The sequence below is a fragment of the Salvelinus sp. IW2-2015 genome, linkage group LG2, assembly GCF_002910315.2.
Source record: "Salvelinus sp. IW2-2015 linkage group LG2, ASM291031v2, whole genome shotgun sequence".
NCBI classification, from domain to species: Eukaryota; Metazoa; Chordata; class Actinopteri; order Salmoniformes; family Salmonidae; genus Salvelinus; species Salvelinus sp. IW2-2015.
The window spans coordinates 8,992,420-9,018,730 of NC_036839.1; the positions used below are offsets into that span (position 1 = coordinate 8,992,420).

The 26,311-nt window shown below is 41.7% G+C and overlaps 2 protein-coding genes across 8 annotated transcripts in view; one reads left to right on the forward strand and one right to left on the reverse strand.

Annotated features, from left to right (window-relative positions):
* Positions 1 to 14,576, forward strand: part of glsb (glutaminase b) — a 75,631-nt gene extending 61,055 nt beyond the window's left edge. For 4 of the 7 annotated variants that reach the window (XM_024001392.2, XM_024001399.2, XM_024001408.2 and 1 more), the window contains exons 13-18: positions 283 to 414; positions 1,790 to 1,882; positions 10,542 to 10,603; positions 10,838 to 10,914; positions 11,127 to 11,190; positions 11,460 to 14,576. In XM_024001392.2, coding sequence (XP_023857160.1) covers positions 283 to 414; positions 1,790 to 1,882; positions 10,542 to 10,603; positions 10,838 to 10,914; positions 11,127 to 11,190; positions 11,460 to 11,610 — 579 coding nt within the window. In that variant the 3' untranslated portion in view covers positions 11,611 to 14,576. Of the gene's footprint in view, positions 1 to 282; positions 415 to 1,789; positions 1,883 to 2,544; positions 7,406 to 10,541; positions 10,604 to 10,837; positions 10,915 to 11,126; positions 11,191 to 11,459 lie in introns of those variants that run through there. The other 3 variants (XM_024001434.1, XM_024001441.1, XM_024001427.1) reach the window with 2 other exon arrangements.
* Positions 13,337 to 26,311, reverse strand: part of LOC111973973 (signal transducer and activator of transcription 1) — a 31,115-nt gene continuing 18,140 nt past the window's right edge. The window contains exons 10-24 of the mRNA XM_024001452.2: positions 23,560 to 23,652; positions 22,613 to 22,672; positions 22,417 to 22,446; positions 22,236 to 22,326; positions 20,978 to 21,019; positions 20,763 to 20,846; positions 20,509 to 20,607; positions 20,218 to 20,353; positions 17,082 to 17,137; positions 16,906 to 16,997; positions 16,600 to 16,739; positions 16,139 to 16,324; positions 15,810 to 15,885; positions 15,481 to 15,574; positions 13,337 to 14,995 (exon numbers count right to left, since the gene is read on the reverse strand). Coding sequence (XP_023857220.1) covers positions 14,972 to 14,995; positions 15,481 to 15,574; positions 15,810 to 15,885; positions 16,139 to 16,324; positions 16,600 to 16,739; positions 16,906 to 16,997; positions 17,082 to 17,137; positions 20,218 to 20,353; positions 20,509 to 20,607; positions 20,763 to 20,846; positions 20,978 to 21,019; positions 22,236 to 22,326; positions 22,417 to 22,446; positions 22,613 to 22,672; positions 23,560 to 23,652 — 1,303 coding nt within the window. The 3' untranslated portion in view covers positions 13,337 to 14,971. The remainder of the gene's footprint in view (positions 14,996 to 15,480; positions 15,575 to 15,809; positions 15,886 to 16,138; positions 16,325 to 16,599; positions 16,740 to 16,905; positions 16,998 to 17,081; positions 17,138 to 20,217; positions 20,354 to 20,508; positions 20,608 to 20,762; positions 20,847 to 20,977; positions 21,020 to 22,235; positions 22,327 to 22,416; positions 22,447 to 22,612; positions 22,673 to 23,559; positions 23,653 to 26,311) is intronic.

A 26,311-nucleotide genomic window follows, 5' to 3' on the forward strand; every position in this document is an offset into this window, starting at 1 on the left:
AAATTGGCCCAGCAGCTGACTCTAGTTGATCCCTGCTGTAGGTCCTATGCTTTCCTTCATTGCTTTCACTCTGTGTGTCTGTCTGTCACTCACTCTTAGTGTGTATAATGCTCTGGGCCTGTATTCACCTTGAGTCTGAGTATGACTGTTAATATTGGATCACTTTTGTCTTAGATCATAATGAATAAGGGGAGCTTATCCTAGATAATGCACTTCGTACATTTTGGGCCCTGATGTCCACAGAGTTGTGGGTAACCTCTCCCTGTATCTTTGTGTCTCTAGGTGGGCTTGCCAGCCAAGTCGGGCGTGGCAGGGGGCATCCTTCTGGTGGTGCCCAATGTCATGGGCATCATGTGCTGGTCTCCTCCGCTGGACAAGCTGGGCAACAGTGTCAGAGGCATTCAGTTCTGCACGGTACGGGGACACACTGACAAACACATTGACTCCTCCGAATAGACATACTCAGCCCCCCCCACACACACACATTGCTACTACCACCCTCACACATGATATTACTACTACCACCCTCACACACATATTTCTGCATCTTATTATATATCGCCCTTTCTCCTCTCCCGCTCTCTGAGCCGCCACTGCATATTAATCCTTCTACCATCAGAAATGAGCTAGCCTAGCCAACTAGTCCTCCTGGAGCATCTGACAAGGCCTCACAGAAACATCTTATTTAGTGCATTTCCGGGCCCAAATAGCTTCTTGTCATCGCTCTCCTCTCCCCCCTAGTCATTTTTCTCTTCCCCGCCATGCATTATTAATTCATAAGTCACTGTCTGACTCCTCTAGTTGGCTGCATCATGTTAAAACCAAATCATTTGAATGCGCGCCTTGCGGGTTGATATCATTCTCTTTCATGTTTTACTTTGTAAAAAGAAGCTGTTACTCTTTTATTTACTATTACTCTATTGCTAATCAAATTTATTGTAAGGGAAATGAAAACATGCTGTTGCAGTAGGCCTTTAGAATAATGCAAAACATGTCCTTGACTCTATCTAAGTTGATGAGTGAGGGGAAGCAAACGATGCCAGTCAGCCTGCACAGCCGGCTCAACAACTATACCGAAACTAATTTCACACGTAATAAGAGTCAGCCTAAAGATAAGATTAAATTGACAATAGTCTGATGAGTGACAATATTATCAGTTGTCAAATTGTTCATGAAGAGATGGGCGCAGCTTGGAAATGACAGATACAGGGAAAGGAGCATCACTTTATCAAATCCTCATTCAGAGTCACATGCAGGTCAAACGTTTTGATTTCTATATAGTATCAAAAAGGCATGTTCTGCCGTTTATGACAATTACCGTTGTCAAATAAATAAATATTTGCAAATATCACTTTTTTACAAGAATGTCTGGGTTGTCCATACTTTCAGCACATGGTCAGTTGTGAGGCAGCATTGCTCTGGCTACTAAGCAAAGACTAGTAACATAATACTTAAAATATGCTATTGTTTTATACATTTTCTTATTATCACAATGTTTCTTTAAACCTGCAAAAACTCAATTATAATAATTTCGTTGCCATTGCCACTAGACCAATGGTTAGCGTCACCGCCTTCAGCACATGACATGTACGGACATGTCCGCATGGGATCGAATCCCAGCCCTACCGCTATTCTGATACACTCTAGAGTTTAGATTTTTAGTCCGAGCTCTCTCTTTCTGTTTCTTTCACCCTCTGTCTCACTCGCTCTCTCTGTCTGTCTTTTTCTCTCTGTGTCTCCCTCCCTCCCTCCATCTGAACATGACCCTCTCTCATTCTATGCGTTTCAGGACCTGGTGTCTCTCTTTAACTTCCACAACTACGACAACCTGAGGCACTTTGCCAAGAAGCACGATCCTCGCAGGGAGGGAGGCGACCAGAGGGTGAGTACACATAGAAACAACCATCCCCTCCACACACCCAGACGCACCCCTCTTCCATTGTTACCACACCTTCCCAGAATGACAGAATGTGCCTGATTTTAATCGTGCTAAATTGGCTGTAGCCGAGTATCTTAAGGGTTGCTAATGAGAGTTCCTAAAGAGAAATTGTTGCCCTAGTTATTTCGATAGCTACAGTACACTCTAATTTATTGACATTTGGATTATGTTTGTGGATGTTTGATCATTTTCGATATATTTTGGGGAATTTACTTGTTTATCTGGTTTGCCCTTTTGGAGGGGATTGTCATTTAATTTGGTTTAATCTCAAGGTCAGTCAACTTTGGCATGCTTGGTTAAAAAATATTAATGATAGGTTAGGATTGATTTTGAATGATCCTTTCCTTTTGGTCTAATAGTGTTTTAATCAGTATGTTGAGAAGCAGGTGGCATCTCTGTCAGAGAAAACCAGACACACACACACACGCCAAACAGTCATAGACACAATAAAGAAAGGCCGACACATTCCCCATTACATAGTTACAAAACTTAACACATTACCAACCATGCATAGATAGTCACACACACACATCCCTAGAGCAGCCGCACTCGTGGCATGTGCAGGCAGACCCGACTAATCTGTTATCCCATGTTGCTTGAAACAGCAGTTTACCTTCGGACCAATGGATTACGAGAGCCTTCAGCAAGAGCTAGCTCTCAAAGACTCTCTGTGGAAAAAGGTGGTGCCCACTGATTGCCATGAGGACAGCTCCACCACTGTAGTCTATAGGATGGAGAGTGTCGGGGAGCGCAACTAGGACCCACTCTCTTCTCCCTTCCTCCCACCTTCTCCTGTCCCCTTTCTACACCCATATATGACTTCATATATTTATATAAATTATCAAGAGGATTATTTATTTCTATAAGTTTTTTTTTATTTTTTATTTTACATAATGTAATGTCACATTATGTACTGGTGATGAATGATAATTGATCCTACCTGGGTTACTGTACCTTTTCTTTTTTTTCTGTCTCCGTGGCTGCAATCCAAACGCTTAACAGACACACCCTCAGCCCTCAAATGAAGTGGACACTTCTGATGATATATCATGATGTCTGACGAGTTGACACTTGCAGGGCGAGTTAGGAAGGAATGATTTTTAAATGGACCGCCCTTGCCCGGAAATTCGTCAATCGTTCATCCCGCAACGATTGTGTTTTCATTCACCGGTAGCTTGTGCGTGCTTTATATGCGCTCCAGTCAAATATGAGTGCATGTCTACTTATATTAACTACATAATTATTAATATATGCCTACTGTATCATAGCTAGAAAATGAATTAGCTAACTAACCTGTCTAGCTGGAACTTCTGAAGAAGGGGAATGTTTTATTTATACAATTTCCAAAAGCTAACAAAACAAAAACATAATTACTTTTATTAGACGTGTTTGTGTAGCACAATTTGTAACTTCTTTACCTTCGTTTTTACTTACACTTGTATGTTGACTCCATATTGACGTTGAGGTTTTAAGTTTTGGCGGACTTTTCTTAGCGGATGTACAATCATTGCGAATTGAATTATTGGGTGTTTCAGGCCCCGACGCGAACATAATTGTACACTCTCAAACTCTATGAAAAACGAGGTCTGAGGGGCTTACGTTGCAAACTTCCCTTGCTTGGCTAATCATTTGGACCGACGACAAATATGGCTGTGGGGATTCCCCCAAGGGAATAAGGCGAGGGTAAGTGGACGAGGGTGTGTCTTTTATGAGTTTGAAATGCATCCCTTGTGTTTTTGGGGTCCCTGCAGAGCTGAGGGAAGCCCTTCCAGCTGCCTGTCTAGAATGTCAGACTTTAGGGGCCTGAAGGGATTGCCTGGCTCAGATCGAGGCTTTGCAAGTAGACTTGATCCATCATTTCATGTGTGCTTCAATATCTACTGACAGGTTTGAAGTCCTGTATCTGTCGAACAGGCCAGTGTGGGTATTAGGCCCATTGTAATGTGTTTGTTAACCAAAGCGAGGGAGGTTTTCTCAAACCAAAAGCCAAGGGAAGATGTGGAGTGTTGTGCTTTGACACATATAAATATAATGTATCTCATTGTATTTATATGCGTTGACAGGCTCTTGAGGTTACTACAAGCTTAACTCTGTTGATCTATGTGTGTGGGTGAAGTGGGATTTTTGAAGTAGAGGACACCTTTTGGTAACAGGATATCCTTCATTTTTTGAAGACAAGGAACAGTAGCCTTCCTTTGCTTATAGTAGCTAGCTGGCTTTAACCTGGCTAAAAACATAGCAAGCTAGCTAGTCTTTTTAGCTCCCCACATCTCCATGTGAAATAATCCGATTTATCATTTAGAAATATGCCCTGGCAAATGTTCTTCTACTTGCTGGTGTAACCTGAAACATTATCCCAGTTTGATATACTGCTTGTGTATTCATTCCCATATCAGTTAAAAATAGAACAGCATGTTTTGGTCATGGAGTAAAAAAGCACATGGCTAGCAAGTTGGCTACAGCAGGTTCTACCATTTCACAGTAGCCTGGAATCACTAGTTACTATTTCTAAACAAAATAATGTTTTGAGTGGATTCAGTTGCTGAGATCATATTTGGTTATCAATGCAAAATAGTCTACTTTGATGAATTGCCTATATATATATATATATCAGATCAAGGAACCAAGCAATAATACTGCCCCCACGGCTGCAGAAGTAATGATACTGCATGTCTCAATTTTCAGGTAGTAGAACAGTCCGCCCCTTTTGTGATGAAAAACGACATTGCAACTCTCCGATATTTTCGTCTGCATAGAGCTTGTAGTATGCTTTTAGAAGAGCAAACTGAGATTATAACGATAAGGCACTTATCAGGCGTGACACGGAGACGATATCAGTCGGACCATTCTAACTTGCATACCAGTGCTTTACCTTTCACATACCAGCAACGCATCTCACATGAGCCGATTTCTCAACTGCTGTTGAGTGGACCGAAGCTTTTCATCAAGGACGTGAAAGGTGATTCATTCCACCCCCTTTTGTGTGCACCTTTTTGTATTTGAGTGGTGTGTGTACCGTGTCGATCTAAGCTGTGACGCATGCTGAGGGGACATTGACCCTGGCTCAGACAGACAAGACACCGCACAAACCTTTAGTTTTCATGACATAGCCTAGTAGAATCCTGCTGGATCTATTCCATAGGCAGTTGCAGTATGTATATGTCAGATGGCATATCATGGTTATATAGGTCATACGTATATGTATTGTACAAGTCAGTATACCATTTGAAAGTGTGATCACACATTGTTACCAATTATATTTAATCTGTATTATTACTGTGAATTACGCTTAGCTACCCTTAAAGAGGAAGAGGAAACCAGTCCTCTTATCTATACTGTAGTTTAAGAATGCATCATGTTTATTGCCATATGCACTGTACAGTATCTACAGTTTTCCCAAAGACTATTTGCCTGACGTGTGTTTTGGGATGATTGTTATCTTGCAGTAAGCTTGATGAAGCTCAACAGCAGCGCAGAACGGCAAGGGAATCAACTTATTTCACAAACGTTGGCCACATTTGCACATGTACGTCAACCAAGGCCGTGGGTGTCCTGCTGCTGGGGATGTTTTTCTTTCAATGTTTTTATCCAATCATGCTTGAAACTGAACTGTTGAATTGGTATACACTGTATGTTACGCATGGCTTCGTCATGAATGTGCTCTTCTCGTGGGTCCATATAAGTCTATGGGTCCCATACCGGTCAAGGTTGGGGTCAATTTGAATTGAAGTCAATTCAGGAAGTGCTTTAAATGTAAAATTCATAAATGGAAAGAATTTTGAAAGATACATGGCTTCTCCCTTTCAGTTTGTTGACAAGTTATTGAACGTAGATGCCCTGTTTTTCAATTATTGAATTAGAATTTATTAATTTAATTGGAATTACTGACTTGACCCCACCCTATCCCATATACTTTTAGTTAGTTATTAGCTTCTTTTAGTATCAGACTTACTTCAAATATATTTTTGTTGTTTTGTCATGTCTGTATGCTTGGACTTCATTTAAAATTGTGATTTGGAACTAGGACTACTATTTCACTAAGGATGTTTTTTTTTTAAGTGTAGGCCTTTGAGATGTCAGTCAGTGTGTGGTGCAAAGCATTACAAGTCTCTGTCACTGTGGAGTGAAGCTAGCTGTAGCTAGCCTAGCAGCTAACGTTAACTTGCTTGCTAATGCTAATTTACCAAATAATTAGTTCTGTTAAATCAATCCTATTTATTTGTACTGAAATTGTATCTTTTTTTCTGCTACTCGTGTTTTCTGAAACACGTTTGAGTGGGTTTTCTAGTGTCTTGCCCATGTTGACATAATATGGAGAATGCAGGGGCTGAAAGCTTGCAAGACTTAGGAGTTAGGTTGACGTTAGAGGCTACAGGAGGAAGTTATGGGGCTTACTGAACCTTTCTACTCTACTGCAAAATGTGTCTAATAACCCCAATCAAATTTTACACAAGGGTTTTTTTGAATGCCATACCAGTATTTTCATTACAATTTATGATTTTTATGATTTCACAGCAACATGTTTAATGTTTCCCACAATGTCATTATTTTACTATTTCTTTCAAATGGCATATTTTTGTATGATTTAATAAATGTGTTTGAATCCCACATTGATATTTTAAAGTTCATTTTAGTCCTCCTTGCATGTTTATTTTTCTGTTTCATTCCATATCTGTGCCTTGGAGAAAACAGCTGTAGCCCTCCAAGTCTAATACACTATACACACCAGCAGCCTGCACTGTTAACTTATTGAGAATGTGTATCAGTGCATTTAACATGAACTTCTCGTGAGCTCCTCAGATCTTAACCGGATCTACCTGGAATGTTGATTTATTACTCTAACTCAAACTGGTTTTGGTGTCTTGGGCATAAAAGGGTGTTGCTTTCTCCTCATAGTAAAGACACTGACTCTTGGTTTGGATGAAAACACTAGGTATTTGTCTTGTAGAACTTTGTAGTTCTACAAGAGGCCAGTATTGCAAATACAAGCAAAGAGCTTCAGTAGTTGTAATGCTAGAAGTGTGTTGCAATGACAGGTGAAGTACTTGTTGAAATCATGTTGCCTTGCTGCCATGTTATAAACCAATAAAGTACTATAACCAACAAATACCTGTTTGTCAAATTACCACAACTGAAACTAAGTGGTTTAGCCCTTTTGTTTTATTAGTTAACAGATTTTGTGATAGCACTTTGTTATATTGTTTCCACTGGTATTCAACTGGTATTCGCTTACTAGGAAATTGTGGTATCAATGGGTAGTTTTTGATACTTACTTTCAACACAATTGGTAATTTTGTATCTGGTTTGTACTAAACGGTGCCTAGAGGTTTTAATGATTCTTAAACAATCTGTAACAATCAGTAATTTAATGTTAACTAGTTGGTTATTCTTATGTAATTACATATACTTCCCAAGTAAATACTGTACCTGATCATGTCTTTGTGTGATAAATACTTTGAAAGGGCAGTTTCTGTGGCTAGCTTTGACTCTTCTGGTGACAGTTCAACCTGAGCAGGTAAACGAAAGGTGAGGGGGTGGTTGATTTGTGGAGGGGTCTTGTGTGGTATGCAGTGCAGTGCACCCTTTCAGAGTTGATGGAACCAATCAGAAGAGACCCCAGAATGCATTGTGCTTGATCTGTGTGAGCTTGGTCTGTATGCTCGCGCTCCGGTCATTGTTCTGAACCAGTTTTTACTTGGTGAGTTAAGTCAAGTGTGCTCTCTTTGCTGGCAACTGTGTTCCTTGCTGTACTATGTCTGTCTATAGTATGGTTATTGTATTGTATTTCTGTTGTAGCCATTCTTTTTCAGCCTGTCAAGGAACATCCATCACACTTATAATAAACGTGACTGAAAAGTCACTGTTTCGGCTTCAGGGTGATAAGGGGGGTAATACCTACCAAAGTAGTTAAGTTATTTAGTAATAAGTCCAAATTTGCTTCTTTTGAGCCAGTTCTGTTTTAATAGGTTGAATTGTATACACTTTTGTATACAGTCTAGACATTTTTTATGGGAATGTGCTGGACTACCCTTGACATGCTGTGCTCGCTGGTTGTGTGTTGCAGTGTGTTCTCACCTACAGTGACCTGTGTCTGTGCAGGGCTGGGCTGATATAGGCTAGATTGGATTCAAACACACATTATAATACCTGTGTGGGGGAGATGTAGTCACTGCCATAGAAATATAAGTAAATTGTGTAATTCTATGGCAGTGGCAATTTTGGTCAAATGCCAATGGTGTTACATATCCCCCATTGGCACAATGCTCAGACTGGGCGTGTCTAAGTGACTTGTCCGTGTCTAGCCTCTTAATAGTCAAAAGAATCTCGGTCCAAAACGCCTCCCTGGCCCCATATGAACAGCGTGGTTCAGAGATTCTCTGCCACATTGGGTGTGTATACATTTGGGTTTATATCAAAACTAGCCTACATAGCCCATGTTTGTTGATGACTGTGGGTTGGAAAAGGATGCCATCTTTTTGTGGTAAATAATGCAAGTGACTTCAATGGCAAATTTCTTTGAACGGGGGGGGGGGGGGGTATTAGATTCACAGGAATACATCACATAAGATGAAGAAGCAATACTTCAAGCCGCAGCTCCATACTACTTGTCAGACAGAGAACTGATACTGTATACTGGTTGTTGGGGTGGGATTGGTGTGGGGGGTCCGTGGGTGGCTTTTAACCATTGTATTGGTTACCTCATGTCTTTCTCAATAGTAGGAAGAAGTTGAGTCCAAATTGGATGTTGGTTAATATATTTATTGAATATTATATAAATCCTATACATTTAAAAGGGCCAAATTGGTTGCAATCAATTAGCTTAGTTTCTCAGAGATCAAATTCCATTTTAAGAAAATAATGTTGCAGAAATGCACATTTTATCTGCTTCTAACTACAAAAAATGATTTCAGAACCATCTGAGATGATATGGAATGACTCTGCTTTGCGCTCTGCTGTCTAACTAGTTATTTTCTGCTACTGAGTTGTGACACTGATCTGCTAAATACCTTTGCTCTACTCAATTCTACTTTGTTCAGTTCTGCCAGCTATGCTACTTACAGCTATGCTGAGTTTTGCACTGCTTTATTCTGTTCTGATTGGTGTTCTACTGTGATGTGGAGCTCCTATATGTTCTGTTTTGGGCAGTTGTCTCTGAATTCTGCAGCATCATCAAAATGATTCTGAGATGTTACAGAAATACTGCACAACTGTTCCTCCCCAAGCCAAAAAAAAAATCTAAATTGGTAATAACTCCATATTGTCATTAACTGAGTAATGCATTAATTGATTGGTTTACTGGTTTGTTGTGAATCAAGGGTTTTATGCTTTTGATACCCCAGCACTGTGTTTTTTATTTTATTCAGTCTTTTAATTCACTCCAGTACAGTTGAGTATCTAAAGCATCTAATTCCGATCCAAACAGTAGTTCACATGATTAGACTTTGACGCTTTGAAGCTCTACCCACAATACCACCGCCACCCAAATGGGAAAAACATGAGACCATTTACTGAAGGCAATGTCACTATGCCTTCAGTAATGTTTCAGCACCCTCTAGTGGTTGATTATCGGATTAGATTAGAGAAAGCTACCACAGACCCATAACCTGCAATGCAGCAGAAAAGCCACACATAGTCTGCTAAAGCTTCAAATTAGTAAATGGACCACAAGAGAATAAGCTCGAATTGTATTCCATAATTCTATTTCTATGCTAGTGCCATAGTGTTACTCCCAAAATGTGAATCTCTACCTTTTTATTTCTCCACTCAACTCTTTAGAAAACACTGCCAGAATCCAACCATAGTATCTGGTCTGTAGTCAATACTGGTAAATCCTCAAACATGACTCAAGGCTCCTTAAGAAGTATCTAATTGACTGGGTGGCAGAATAGAGAACCTTGGCTAATAAATCTGTCAATATCCCCTGTTGCCTACAGCTCGAGCCAGGACTCACGGTTTGCCTGGGGCTAGAGAACTCGCTCTTAACTCCTAAATCCCTCCTAATACACTCACTACTCACAAACATACCTATTGGTCTTACTAACTGCTCACAGTGGTCTCACTGCACACAAATAGTTAGTAGAATTAAAAAAAATATATATATATATATTTTGGGACAATATTAAATATTGACAGCTTTATTAGCCACGGTTCTCTATTCTGCCACCCAGTTAATAAGATACTTCTTAAGGAGCCGTGAGTCATGTTTTGACAACACTAAAGTTAACAGGTCATATATGATCCGTTTTCAATGTCTTAAGGCTTATGATATAGGATGTAGCCTATTTTCCTGCTGCCGTTTCTCAAAAGAATGAATAGATGCTATTCAGTCAGTCACTATGAGAGATGCTTAGACATAAGGAGGTAAAAAGTACTTCTGGCAAGTCTTACATTGCATTACATTCTACATAATTAATAATACTGCCATTGCCATGTTTTTTTTTTGTAAGGAGTTGATTGGGATCCAGAAGTCCTGATTGATGTTTGGCAGATTCCGCTTCTCTTTTAGCTGGTGAAGGACTGTGGTAGGGCACATATCCCCCACCCCATGCGTGTGTGTGTGTGTTTGCCTGTTTCCACAAACTGCCTTGCTCTTTCTCTCCAGGTCAAGTCTGTCATCAATCTCCTGTTTGCCGCCTACACCGGAGACGTCTCGGCACTAAGGAGGTACAGTACGCAGCTCTCTTACACACAGATGACACACACACTGACAAACACGGATTGAAAAGGACTGTTTAAAAAAAAAAAAAATCATGTTAAATTCAGAATACTTGAGTAATTATACCTTTGTTCATAATGATCTGTCTTCTTTTGTATCTCTGAATTACTTCTGTCTTCTTTCTCTGCCCGTTATCTTCGATCTCTGTGACACTGCTGACCTTTCTGTCGGTGTGTCTGCAGGTTTGCCCTCTCCTCCATGGACATGGAGCAGAGGGACTATGACTCCAGGACGGCTCTACATGTTGCAGCAGCAGAAGGTGCGTCTCACAGCCTCCCTTTCCTGTCACACACGGGGACAAATTGTGTATGTCAGGGTCCTCTGGGAGGGATTGGCAGACTCAGCCCCCTCTGTTTCGTAGGGGTTCATTTGCTGTCCCTTGGCAGCTGCACTGCGTAGTGTGTGACGTCTTTGCTGCAGTGAGTGTGTTTTTTGTTTCTTACGTAACTCCGCCATCTGCTCTACTTTCAGGACATGCAGAGGTGGTGCGCTTCCTCTTAGAGGCGTGCAAGGTGAACCCTGTTCCCAAGGATAGGTAAGCCCACAGAAACGTGTCTGTCTGCCTTTCTTGTGTGTGTGTTTAGGTGTGTTTTTTTTTTGTGGGTGGACGAGAGACAGTATCATATACTTGAGTGATAGTAAGCGTTTACAATATACAGTCTACAATACAAGTGTACTCCCACTCCAAAATAACACTTTTGTTTGTACCCTGTCATTTTCACAACAACTAGTGTTAGCTCCCAGAACTATGCCTTTGTAGGCCAGTCTAACCCCAGTCAGTCACGCTCGTTATCTTCCCTATAGGTGGGACAACACTCCAATGGAGGAGGCCTTGCACTTTGGCCATCACGACGTGGTCACCATCCTCCAGGACTATCAAAACAAGTACAACCCACAAGAGGTCCCCAAGAAGGTCAAGGAGACGACGGAGAACAACCTAGACGGCCTGCTGTAGTGTAGCCTCGCCAGCCAGCAGGTGGCACCACGCTGCTTTTATATCATCTCTACTAAACTAGACTGCTGTTTTTGTGGTGGGATGCGCTTTTTGGAGTGACTTTTGTCGACTTTGTATGACGTCGTATTTCTGAACCGTGTGTTTGATTGAACGTGTGTTTTTTTAATATATTTTTTTATACTCCCTTGTTTTACCGTAAGCTTTTTTGCTTTACCTTCGTCGTGCGCTTTGCTCCTTTTGCGACCGTGTTGCTTACTTTTGCTGTATCTTTCGTCTCTCTTCCATCACCAAGTATGTGTGGTGTGTTAGGGTCCCAAATCGAAGTGCACAATCTGATTGAATCTTTGTGACAATGGTGTACAATATAAAGTGATATTATTATACATATTCTCCTACATGTAAATTGTATATTTATCTACTGTTGAAAGTTAATTAATTTCATGATATCAAGGACCAATACTTACTGTAATTTAATGTAATAGATCATCATGCAGTTTGGTCTTCTTCCTGGAGGGCCACAATGTCCAGTAATCTTTGGCCAAATCAGGCACTCTCTATGGAGTGATATGATGTTGAATCTGAAATGACATTTATGTTGGCACTAATGTCACTCTGTACCATTCCAGCTACAGTGCTTCTTTTAATGCCTGATTGGACAGTTAAAATAAACGGTAGGACACGATGGGCCACCACTAGGGTAGAGGCACTATATGGTCCTGTAGCCTTCTTAGTCACATGTAAAGGATGCCAGATGTTACCAGACATCCTATGCTTCCACTAGTCCGGGTCAAACTTGTCTTGACTTTTATCAACCCTACTGCATAGGAACTATATGCCCTTCAGCTTTCATTTCAATATCATTTTTCTGTACTTGACTTTGTTTGGGATGAACTCAAGACCCTCTTATTTGTATATATTTTTTGTTGTCTGTTCTTTTTCTGTATTATTTTCTCATTTATAACAGTGGAATTGTACTTCCCTATAGCTAAATACTGTATGTAATGCGCACAACACAGGCGGTTGTCTGTTTGTAGAGAGGAGGTAGGTAAATCAGGAACTGCCGACAGAACAGGGGAGTACCTGTGTCCCCATGATAAAACACTAGTCTGCCATCACTTGTCTGATGTCATACAGAATACTTTCTATCAAACCAATACAACAGGACTAAAGCCTACAAGTAAACCATCTACCCACTCTTCATCGGAAGCACTTTTCTGAAAGGAGGAAACCAATTGGACATGTTTGTGTAAAAGAGTGGGCTAATGTGTTAAATACATAAACATATGGCAGTCGACATGAATATTGTCCCAAAAAATCCTCTTAGATGTCATATTTTATGAATAAGTGTGTGCAATCGGCCAGGAATCATTTTTCGTCAGTAGTAGTTCAAATCAGCTGGTGTGTAAAGGACCCTATCACACAATATAAACAAGGCTTAATTCAGGATTAGAATTATAGCATAGTCAAATTCCATTTAATTTCCAAAGAGTAAGAGATGAATGGAAAGTCCTGAATTACTTATTGTATTTGTATGTTATGCTTTGCTACTTGAATATGCACAGTAGCATTGTATCCTGTATTATTGACAGGTGCAAAAACAGTTGGTTGATTTAGTGTGTCAGTTTTGTGCATAGCCACTCATGAGGTCCAATATGAATGTCAAATCCATCCAGTTGAATGACGCACAGTATGACATGAGCGATACCAAAAACATAACCACTTGCAGTCAATTTACAACCCGTGTTTATCTTTTAAATTGTTAACGTGAATGTTAAGACCGCATGAAGCAATACTGTACAATAGATCAAATTATAAATGAACAACAGTGGTAGTATTTTTCCCCATAAGACCTATGTAGCATAAAGAACAGCTTCATTGACACAATGGAGAATAACCTTACGCAATGTTCTATTCCAGATAGATAATGAATACACAGATGGAATATCAAGTGGATTGGAAAACCCTGTCATCTATGTACATAACATCTCTACCACTACTTGTTGGTCTCTGTAAGGCAACGTGACCGGTTTTCAGCAACTCCCCAGATCTGTCTGAGACGGTGACATTGTGTATAGGGAAATGTTCAAATGAAAGCCAAAGAATGAGAACGATAACAGAACATGTTGCCACAGAAATTCAACCTCATTCACCACTCCCAGTAGTCTGGGAAACACAAGACTTGAACCCTCCAACCAATCACCATAACAGTCGTATCTGTGACATACAGGAGAAGGTCTCAAAATCAGACATTGGTTTTGCTATTGTTATACTATGCCTGTTGTAATGGATTGGTGATTCAGTGAAAGGTAACCTTGCCTGTGACCTGATAACTTGTCAGCTGCCTAGGCTTTAGCTCAGAGGGCAAACACAATATTGAGGCTTGCAGGAGACCGGAGTTTGAACCCCTGTAGATCATATGGACAGATGGTTCAAGTCAGGTGTCACCAGTAGTTGCAGACCAGTCTAAAGTTCCAACTAAAGACAGTTCTGAATGTATTGCTAAACACGGATGTCCTTTTCTGTTCATATTTTAGGGTATACTTGATGTGCAAATGTGCGATTGCTCCTGGCAGTGGAATATATACACACATATGATATATTTATTTTAATAAACAAGGTTAAATAAATCAAAGCTATTCAGGCATGTGTGAGCCCTCTTCTTTGTCCTTAAATTAAACAGTGAAGTCCAAACATTTACCATTCATTTCTATTGGGCACAAAATAATCAAACAACCAAAACAAACAGCAAACGCATACAAGTGTGGAGAGTCACAAGCTTGGAATCATTGCGTGCTAGGATTATGGGACCAAATTCTAAACTTGACTACTTAAATTCACGTAAGGGAATTTGTCACATTAACTTTTGGTCCCCTAAAATGAAGGGACTGTGCAAAAAGAGCTGTAATTTCTAAACGGTTCCCTCGATATGTATGAAAATACCCTCAAATTAAAGCTGACAGACTGAACTTTAATCTCATTGTATCATTTCAAACCCATGGTGCTGGAGTACAGAGCCAAAACAACAAAAATGTGTCAAATGTCCCAATACTTTTGAAGCTCACTGTATAACAGCTTAACCATTCCACCTTAAGTTATTACACACTACATATGCATTCACAAAATATTATCCTGTCACACAAGAATGACATTCCTTAATACAAACAGCTGGAGTTGAAGCCCCAAAATCTCATGCATGTACATTAAAATGACAGACTATATATGTATACAGTTTTAGTTGTATTTACAAAGGAAACCCAACAAATCTCAACTTAATCAACATCCTTTTTCTGGGATGTCTTCAGATCAGTTCGGTGCAGGGGGGTAACACGTTTTCCAAGGGGCGCTGCCTGAAGAGGGCAGGTTAGTTTGGGAAAGCTTTGCACATCTGTAGGGAGAGGGACATGAGAAATACCAGAATCAAGGACAGTAATGGGCTGCATCTCAATAGTGGAATGCTGCACTTTTGTGATTGCATTGAGTGTGTACTGTCACATTGTAAAAATGCATGGATTATCCCTACCCTTGCATGAAAGGTTTGGAAATACATGCTATAGCTATGATGCTAGTCCAGCTGTTTTAGGATGATTAGACATGTGTTCTGTCTGGCTCTAGCCTACCACACTCAGTGTGCGGCTCTGCTGTCTGGTTGAAACCTACCATAGTCGGCTGATGTTGCCCTTATTGAAACCTACCACAACAATTGCATACTCTTTCTCATTGTCTCCTTCTCAAAACCCATTGGAGGAGAAGGTCAGGGAGTTGGGACCTCTGGCTTTCTCATCCAATGGGTTTTGAGGAGAGAGTATGCAATTGAGATCTTCCCAGCATCTCTAATATGTGTGCGGCTGGTGCTGTCTGGCTGAAACCTACCACAGTATCAATCTCAGCAGGGTTAATAAGCCTGGTCAGCTCTCCGTACACTTCAGGACTCATGGGCATCATGGTGTCCTGTAGTCTGGAGTGGCTGAGGAGAAACCCAACCAGCAGAAAATATCAACTTTAGACGTGAATAACTCAAATCAATAAAACTCAAATCTAGAGGTAATTTGGCATTTACTGTACCTTGGTGTTATCATTATTTATTTACACCTTCATTTGACCTTTCATTGTACTTTGGGCTAGGAGGGTGTGTGATCTAAAATCAATGAAAGCCAATATGAAAACACTAGAAGGTGTTTCATAACAAGAATCACACTTACAATTCAGACACAGAGATAAGCTCCCTCTTAACGTAGCCAGCATCAGACTCACTCTCCAACTCCATTGGCTCAGCGGCTGGGAAGGTCGAAGGTTATACACGTTTAGGGATCATAAATCAGAACCAAGACATTACCAGTGGCCAGTATTTCAAATGGGAAAAATTGTGGCACAACAAAATATGAAAAAGTATGCCTCAGTATGCAGTGAATATTGTGTATAAATAGCTTTGACTGGAATTGGAAGTCCACAACCCCATTTTGACCTTTTTAACTACTCAATCTTTCCTCAAAATATATACACGTTTGGGCTGCGGTCGAGTGTTAGTTACCTTCTGTGGGGCGGCTGTAGTAGCGTGCTAAGGCGCTGTCTTTGGGGATCCTGGGGTAGAGGTAGACCAGAGGGTTCTCAGGGATGTTCTCGGCAGCCATCACCTTGTAGTTGTGGAGGATGTCAGGGAAGGAGACGGCGGCCAGCTCCTTCTTAGTGTAGGGCTCCACCGTGTGGAAATGGACATCTGCATGCTCATAGTTATACATAAATTAACACACAGAATGTGATAAGGCAATGTGTTCGCAGTCAGATTACCTGGTCAAATAATACAAAACGGAAACCCATCTACAAGGAGAGATAGACGGACACACATTCATAACGTGTAAAAGAAACAGCAAACACATGTTTTGTCTGTCTGTGCATGGGTATGTATGTATAGGCCATCATTGTAAACAAGATTTCGTTCTTAACTGACTTGCCTACTTAAATAAATGTTACAGAATAGCTACAAACACACACCGTCATTGGAGTGCTCCACCCAGGTAAAGGTGACGGCTCCCTCCCGGCTGCTCTCGCTGAAACGCAGCAGGAAAGTCCCAGGCTCCTTGTCCTTCAGCAGGGCCTTCTCTCTCTCCTTACTGACAAAGCCCATGATGCACCTACATCCCAGAGATTCAACGGATTATTGCACAATAAAGTCACTTTTCACAAAACGCAATGTAGACCTAGGCTTCAGAAAGGCATACTGAAGAAATGCGAGTTTGAGCGGTGTGTTGCTGAGGTACTCTAGACGTATTCAGACAATGTGAAAATCAAAGCTCTTACCCGTCATTCCACAAACACAGGAGGTGTCTCTTGATCAGGTCCAGGATTCCATCGATCCACAGCCAGAAGGGAAAGCTCCTCTCATTCACATTCTGCTCAGGCAAAGACGCACTTACTACACAGCTCATAGTAAAACACACAGGGGTTGGTAAAAACGCCAAACTTGTGTTGCTCACCTTGCAGAATTTGGTCCAGGGGATGAGCCCATTAGGATTTCCTACAGCCTCTCGACCTGTCACAGGAGCGTCCTAGTATTATTGGTTCACTTTAATGGAATGACCTTAGCTTACACTTATGAGCATTACATGGACTCATGTCATAAGCTGTTTACATTTACATAACACTTAAAAAAAATTGTCATTTAGCAGACGCTCTTATCCAGAGCGACTTACATTTAGCGCATTCATCTTAAGTTAGCTCGGTGGGTCACAGGGGCCGGAGCTTGGACTGGGCTGAGCGGGAGGGCCAAGAGACCAGAGGTGGCAGAACGGAGTGCTCGTGTTGGGGTGAAGGGTTTGAGAATAGCCTGAAAGTAAGGAGGGCAGTTCCTTTTGCTGCGCCATAGGCAAGCACCATGGTCTTTTAGTGGATACGAGTGTCGACTGGAAGGCATCGGAGTGTGCGAAGGAGCGGGGTGACATTGGAGAACTTGGGAAGGTTGAAAACCAGGCGGGCTGCAGCGTTCTGGATAAGTTGCAGGGGTTTGATGGCAGGAGATGACAATTGCCTGGATTAGGTTGCAATTGAGGTGGTGGGCCAACATCCAAGCTGAGATATCTGTCAGGCACGCAGAGATGCGTGTCGCCACCTGGGTGTCAGAAGGGGGGGAGAAAAGTAGTGGAGTGTCATCCGCATAGCAATGATATGACGGAGCTGAGTGACTTGGTGTATAGGAGAAGAGGAGAGGGCCTAGAACCGAGCCCTGGGGGACACCAGTAGTGAGAGTACGTGGTGCAGACACAGATCCTCTCCATGTCACCTGGTAGGAGCTGCCTGACAGGTAGGATGCAATCCAAAAGTGTGCAGAGCCTGAGACGCTCAGCCCTGAAAGGGTGGAGAGGAGGATCGGATGGTTCACGGTGTCGAAGACAGCGGATAGATCTAGGAGGATGAAAACGAGTCAGCTTTGCCAGTGCGGAGAGCCTCCTTGACAAAGTGAAGAGCGGTCTCAGTTGAGTGACCCGTCTTGAAGCCTGACTGGTTAGGGTAAAGAAGATTGTTCTGAGAGAGTTGATCAGAGACAGCACACTAGTGTTTGGGAAAGAAAAGAAAGAAGGGATACAGGTCTATAGTTTTTCTATTACGTTCAGGGGGGGGGAGGGGGGGGGGGGTCGAGTGTTGGTTTGAGGGGAACGACTCGGGTCATTTTGATGTCAGAGGGACGCAGCCAGTGGTCAGAGATGCGTTGAGGAGGGAAGTGAGGAATGTTGATGTTCCTTTTTTATATGGTGAATAGATCTTAAGCAACAATTGCATTGTTAGCCATTATCTAGATTACATAGCTAAATCCATTGGCCAGCTAAACTCATTGCCAGACATAAGTGTCAAGAAAAACTATTGGCCATCTCACCTACAGTTGAAGTCAGAAGTTTACATACACCTCAGCCAAATACATTTAAAACTCAGTTTTTCACAATTCCTGACAGTCAATCCTAGTAAAAATTCCCTGTCTTAGGTCAGTTAGGATCACCACTTTATTTTAAGAATGTGAAAGGTCAGAATAATAGCGAGAGATAACGATTTATTTCAGCTTTTATTTCTTTAGTCACATCCCAGTGGGGCAGAAGTTTACATACACTGAATAGTATTTGGTAGTATTGCCTTTAAAATGTTTAACTTGGGTCAAACATTTCGGGTAGCCTTCCACAAGCTTCCCAAATAAGTTGGGTGATTTTGCCCATTCCTCCTGACAGAGCTGGTGTAACTGAGTCAGGTTTGTAGGCCTCCTTGCTCACACACGCTTTTTCAGTTCTGCCCACACATTTTCTATGGGATTGAGGTCAGGGCTTTGTGATGGCCACTCCAATACCTTGACTTTATTGCTCCTTAAGCCATTTGCCACAACTTTGGAAGTATGCTTGGGGTCATTCTACATTTGGAGAACCCATTTGCGACCAAGCTTTAACTTCCTGACTGATGTCTTGAGATGTTGCTTCAATATATCCACATAATTTCCTCCCTCATGATACCATCTACTTTGTGAAGTGCACCAGTCCCTCCTGAAGCAAAGCACCCCACAACATGATGCTGCCACCCCGTGCTTCACGGTTGGGATGGTGTTCTTCGGTTTGCAAGCCTCCCCCTTTTTCCCCTGACATAACGATGGTCATTATGGCCAAACAGTTCTATTTTTGTTTCATCAGACCAGAGGACATTGCTCCAAAAAGTACCATCTTTGTCCCCATGTGCAGTTGCAAACTTAGTCTGGCTTTTTAATAGCGGTTTTGGAGCAGTGGCTTCTTCCTTGCGGAGCGGCCTTTCAGGTTATGTCGATATAGGACTCGTTTTACTGTGGATATAGATACTTTTGTACCTGTTTCCTCCAGCATCTTCACAAGGTCCTTGGCTGTTGTTCTGGGAATGATATGCACTTTTCGCACCAAAGTACGTTCATCTTTAGGAGACAGAACGCGTCTTCTTCCTGAGTGGTATGATGACTGCGTGGTCTCATGGTGTTTATACTTGCGTTCTATTGTTTGTACAGATGAACATGGTACCTTCAGGCGTTTGGAAATTGCTCCCAACGACAAACCAGACTTGTGGAGGCCTACAATTCTTTTCTGGGGTCTTGGCTGATTTCTTTTGATTTTCCCATGATGTCATGCAAAGAGGCACTGAGTTGGAAGGTAGGCCTTGAAATACATCCACAGGTACACCTACAATTGACTCAAATGATGTCAATTAGCCTATCAGAAGCTTCTAAAGCCCTGACATCATTTTATGGAATTTTCCAAGCTGTTTAAAGGCACAATCAACTTAGTGTATGTAAACTTCTGACCCACTGGAATTGTGATACAGTGAATTATAAGTGAAATAATCTGTCTGTAAACAATTGTTGCAAAAATGACTTGTGTCATGCACTAAGTAGATGTCCTACCCGACTTGCCAAAACTATAGTTTGTTAACAAGACATTTGTGGAGTGGTTGAAAAACGAGTTTTAATGACTCCAACCTAAGTGTATGTAAACTTCCAACTTCAACTGTATGTCTAACCAACTAGCGCTCCTTTATATCACAGACGGCTTTGCGGTGGCTGTGTCGTGGCACAAAACCACTCCTAGTCACAATACGAACTCCCTCTCCCAGACTCACCCAGGAGCTTGTCTCCCAGCATGCCCAGCTGCTCGTCGTTGAGGCCTCGTTTGGTTATGGAGGAGAACTGCCAACTCAGCACCTTCGACAACTGGCTCCAGGTGGCCTGGGGAGGGCTCAGGAAGAACGACAGATTCTGAAGGAGGAAAGAGAGGGACAGAGATGATCAGCTGAGCTGGGTTGGAACAAACCCCTGCACATCCAGTAGCTCTTCAGAAATTGGCAGCCCATGGATCACATGACGGAAGAAAGCAGGAAAGGAAATATTTTGTGAGGTGAGGGGTTGGGTACCTTGGACTCACTGGTCAGCATGTTGTACCACATGACAGAGGCCCAGGCGCTGGGCAGCTGGCTAATGTTGGAGATGACCACAATGGGCAGGGATGTCGTCTGGACACACACACACACACACACAGTCAGAAGGGAAAAGGGACATCAGTAGACAGTAAGGTACCTTAGTACCTTAGTATGTACTACTTAGAAACATTGCTACCATGACTGTATACCATGTTAGTAAAAGCTCCACAAACTAGACTTGTTCTCACCTCCAGGTTGACCTGGAGTCCTGGCTGAGTGAGTTGTGTCTCAAAGCTGATGGAGTGGAGCTCCTCTGTCACTATGAGAGGACCCTGAGTGGACACACACACGCAGGTTCTCTTTTGACAACGATGATAAGCTATTAAAGACTGTAGCTTAGCTTAGATACAGCATTACCACACGTATAATGATTCAAATGAAAATAATTGGTACATTTCCTTACGTCGTTTGTTCTGTTGCCTGTAACCTTTTGCTCCTTTAGTTGCTGGGGAAGAAAATAATTGGAGTTGAGATGCCACCTGCAGCACACAAATATCGGTATGACATTTACAGTATACTGTACACTGAGTGTACAAAACATTATGAACACCTGTTCTTTCCATCACATCGACTGACCTGGTGAATACAGGTGAAAGCGATGATCCCTTATTGATGTCACTTGTTAAATCCACTTCAAATCAGTGTAGATGAATTTGGAGGAGACAAGGTTAAAGAAGTATTTTTAAGCCTTGAGACAATTGAGCCATGGATTGTGTGTATGTGCCATTCAGAGGGTAAATGGAAGGTGAATGGGCAAGACAAAAGTGTTAAGTGCCTTTGAACGGGATATGGTAGTAGGTGCCAGGCGCACCGGTTTGTGTCAAGAACTGCAACGCTGCTGAATTTTTCACGCTCAACATTTTCTCGTGTGTATCTAGAATGGTCCAACGCCCAATGGACATCCAGCCAACTTGACACAACTGTGGGAAGCATTGGAGTCAACATGGGCCAGCATCCCTGTGGAATGCTTTCGACACCCTGTAGAGTCCATACCCAGACGAATTGAGTCTGTTCTGAGGGCAAAAGGGCGGGGGGAGGCATCTCAATATTAAAAAGGTGTTCTTAATGTTTTGTACACTCAGTGTATATCGCTGTGACCAGTGGTAGGTACAGTATTAGGGGACTCCAAACCGAGTCGCCTGACACCAAGGCAAGAAACGCCACAACCCACTCTCTTAGGAGAGTTCGTAACAGACTAACGACCACTACAATTTGGCCAGACAATTTCTTTCAGTCAGACCGTCTGGATTATGGAGCACCCTGCCAACCAGTGTGACCGAGTGCAGTACCTTTGAAAGCTTCAAGGCAAACCTGTAAATGTGGCTAAAGGCAAACCAGTCATGTGAACATTAAGACATTCTGACTCTTAAGATGCCAGCTACTGTAGGACCAAGGGACATTTAAACTGCTATGTAATATTACAATTATGTTGTTTATTGTTGCATATTTAGATTGTTATATATACACACTGTATATATTAGTGTGTTATATTGAAGCATTGTAATTACATATTGATGTTGATTGTTTTCTGCCCAGGGACTACAGATGAAAACGAGCCATCTAGCTAAATCTGGTGCAATGGCATGTTGTACATGGTCCCTGACAAATAATACAATTATTAAATACAGGGTATGACACAACAACGTTGTATCAATTCATACCAGGTGTCTGAATTCTGCTGCCAAGCTTCCATTGGACTCCTCCATGTTCATAACCTTAGAATTAGTTCCAAAGATGTTGAATTTCCGGAACCTGGACAATGACATCAATTTAGAGGAAATGTAATCACTTCGAGGCTTTTTCAGGTATAGGTTGTAAAATGAAGAGCAAATGAATTCCTACCCTCTCACTGTATTCCTCTCAGTCACGTCCCTAAAGAAAGACAACTCAAGCTTTGACTCTTGTCATTGATCAAATAGAATTCATTACTTCTGAACGTGCGGTGTCATCTTAATACAGGGCCTTCGAGGTAAAAGGTTACAGAATCAAGTATACTCTCAGGGCAGGTCACTTCTATAACACACACACATTCACTTACTTGTCAAACAGAGCTTTGACTTTGAACTGGTAGTTGAACTCCTGAAGCTTCACCAGCAGTCTGGGGATAACATTGTTAAAATAAGGTTGTTCAGGTTTGCAGGCTTTTGCTCCAGCCCTGCTATTGAATTGGATTGAATTTATTTTGACATATACAACTAAATGCACAATGTGGACCCAGAGGATATCACTTGAAAGTATTAATTAAAAATGGACGTTCCCAAAGTGGCCCTCGATGGTAAAAACAATAACACATATAATGATTAAAAGACAAGACAAAATAACCATAAATACATTAATTTATATTGACATCCTAAAAATTGCCACTATTCACTGCACTTCTCCCGAAAATTAAACAAATAATAATAAATCAACCATATTCATTTCACATTAAAACAATCTATTAATTGCACATCATATTGATCCTTCAAATAAATACGCTTGACCAGCAGTAGGGGGCCCAAGGGGCAGTGGAGTGGTTTCCCTTACGTAGACAACCTTGTCCAAAAGAACAAAACTTTGCCTGCTTTTTAAAAGCTATTTTTACTTTTTCTTTGCTTGATCTCCAGGGGAAGGCTGTTCCATAGACAAATGCCTGTATAGAAAAACGTGCTCCTCGCAGTTCTGTTTACTCTGGGGATTTTACAAGACATAACACGATAGCTCTGGTATTGTGTTATGTGTTGGTTATATACCATATCAATGTGGTTTTTCCATGTAACCTGGGGCACGATCATTTAAGATGTCAAACACATGATTAAGTTTAAGTTGGTCCACTCTGGAGTCCAAAGGCAACATGCCCACCTTGTGGGAACTCCTGTACTACTATGTGGGTCCTAAAGGGGACATTCAGCATACCTGAAAACACATAACCCAGCTGATTCTACAAACTAATCAATAAAGTATTGCACATTGAGTTTGGAGTGTGTGTGTCACTGGTGCCCCCACCTGATTTTGACAGTGAACTGCACCCCAGTCTTCAGCACCAGAGGTCTTTGGGGGTGAGTGGGCATACAGGGCTGTCTCTCCACCACGATAGAACTGAAAGACAGACACCACAGAAACATACTCTCAATCATCTGATAGTCACACTCCTATGGCACTCCACTAAAGCCTAGTCTAGACATTAACTCTGGGAGCTAACTCATGTCTTCTGGGATGTATTAGGAACCAAACGGAAGCAAACGGAACCAAACAGGGAGGAACCTACCTGAATTTGTCCAGCAGAAACTCTAGTTTTTACAGCAAAACGTTTTCCGTTTGTAACGGTTTGGACTAATAATCACACCCCAACTCTCAGGCATGGTTACCTTTCATGCGAGCGTAGTTCACTGAACCAACTCTGCTACATAATAATGATAGATAATAATGCCACTTAGCAGACGCTTTTGTCCAAAGAAACTTACTAAACATGTGTATTAGGGTTTAATATTTTCCCGAAAATCTACACATTTATATTTCTGAGAAAATTGCAACCATCCCGGTAATATTCCAGTTCAAACCGGAAAAGCTATTTAAAATCATATAATACCAGTGATTTTTTTTATTTATAAATTTGGACAGGAATTTCATGGTTTCTTGTTTTGTATTAGTCACAATTGAATCAACTCAAAGTTCTGTCAAAAAGTCACCACACAACACAATTTGTTAATTTAACCTAGTTTAAATCTAGGCCTAAAATGTAGGTGTATTGTAGTTGTGCCGCAGAGCATTATGGGGATTGTATGTGTTGAGACTGAGCATGTTCTAGATAAATGGTTGAATTGACTCCGGTCTCCCGTCTTAAAATTACTGAATTGTTATAAAGACGTGGTTATGAAACCCACAAGACATAAAAGATTGGCAACGTGTAAATCTGAACCTATGGGAACTATTCTGTCTAGAAGAAGTCGTTTTTTTACTTATTTAAAAATGTTATTTCCCATGCTGCACAGTGTATTGCTAACAGGGGCAAGTGCATAGTCGAGATAGCATTGTCATGGGATGTCAGAAAAGGATTTGAGACTGACGTTGGAGTGGGAAAACAACATGATAAAAGGGAGCAATATACAGTGAGTAAAAGAAAGGACATTTATTAAACTGTGAAGACAAACTTTAGAATAAATGAGCATGATAGCAGATAACCATAGACTTCCAGTCATTGCGTTAACGCTAACTAGCACTAGCTCGCGAAACTACCTCCAACTTCCTTCATACTGGACATAGAGACATAAAAATGGTATCCACAAGTTAATCTGACTCTGGGGAAGTAGATAAAGGGCCTTATTGCCACAATCCCGAGGTATGCCTTTAAAAATAATGGTGGAATCAGGATATATGGGAGACTTCAAAGTCACAGTTAACCCTGTGTTGTCTGCTGAGCAGTATCCGCTACCACACATTGACAACCTTTTTGCGGGTTTAGCTGGAAGTCAAAAGTTCAGCACAAGTAGACTTCGCAGAAGTCGATTTTAAGATGCACGTGGGTGAAAAGTCAAAAGGAACTGCTGATCGTCGTGACACATAAGGGGGTCTTCAGGTACTGTCATCTACCGTTTGGAATCTCAAGTGTGCCAGCACTGTTCCAGAGGGAGATGGACCAGATCTTGAGTGGATTGCCAGGAGTACAATACTACCTGGATGACATCCTCGTTACTAGGAAAGACGAAGAGGACTACCTCCAGAACTTGGATGCGACCTTGCAGAGATTGAAGGACTACAGCCTGTGAGTTCGTACGGTCAAATGTGCATTCAAGTCATCAGTTGAATACGTTGGACAGGTCATCGACGCCACAGGCCTTCACAAGGATCCATCCAAGGTCAAGGATATTTTGGACACCCCAGTTCCTAAGAACGTGAGCCAATGTTTTTTCCTGGGGTTACTGAATTTCTACAGACGCTTTATCCCAATCTAAGCAATGAAGCTGAAACTGCTGCATCAGTTGTTTTGTCAGGACAAAACATGGAAATGGACAGAACAATGTGAGGAAGCATTTATGAAAACCAAGGAAACACTATTGAAATCTGAAGCACTGACACACTTCGACCCGTCATTGCCCATCCAACCAGCTTGTGATGCTAAACCCATATGGTGAGGGAGCAGTTGTGTCCCATATCATGCCTTCAGGTGAAGAGAAGCCAGTCGCTTTCGTATTGAAAACATTGAACAATGCAAAAAGTAACTATGCACAGATAGAACGAGAAACCCTCATGAGTGCGTCAGTTTCACCAGTATCTGTACAGGAGGAAGTTCACCCTTCTTACAGATCACTGTTCACTGACGAGCATCATTGAAGGAGGATAACAGTGTTGGAGGATACCAATGTTGCAACAGCTACACTCGGGTCATTGTGGAATGGCTCGCATGAAGGAAATTGCACAAAGCTACTTCTGGTGGCCTGGATTGGATGGAATTTCTCCATTGAGGAGAAAGCAAAAACATGCTCCTCATGTCAGAAGGTTCGCAACGTACCTCAACTTCATCCGTGGGATTGGCCGAAGGAAGCATGGCAACGCGTACACGTCAACTTTGCAGGTCCATTCGAAGACAAAATGTTTCCCGTGGTCTTTGATGCTCACAGCAAGTGGCCAGAGGTTGCCATCATGAGGCCTACTACTGCTGAGAAGACCATCGAGAAGCTTGGAGAAGTGTTTAGTCAGTTTGGATCGCCACTCCAACTCATTAGCGACAACGGACCGCAGCTAGTGTCCTAAGAAATGA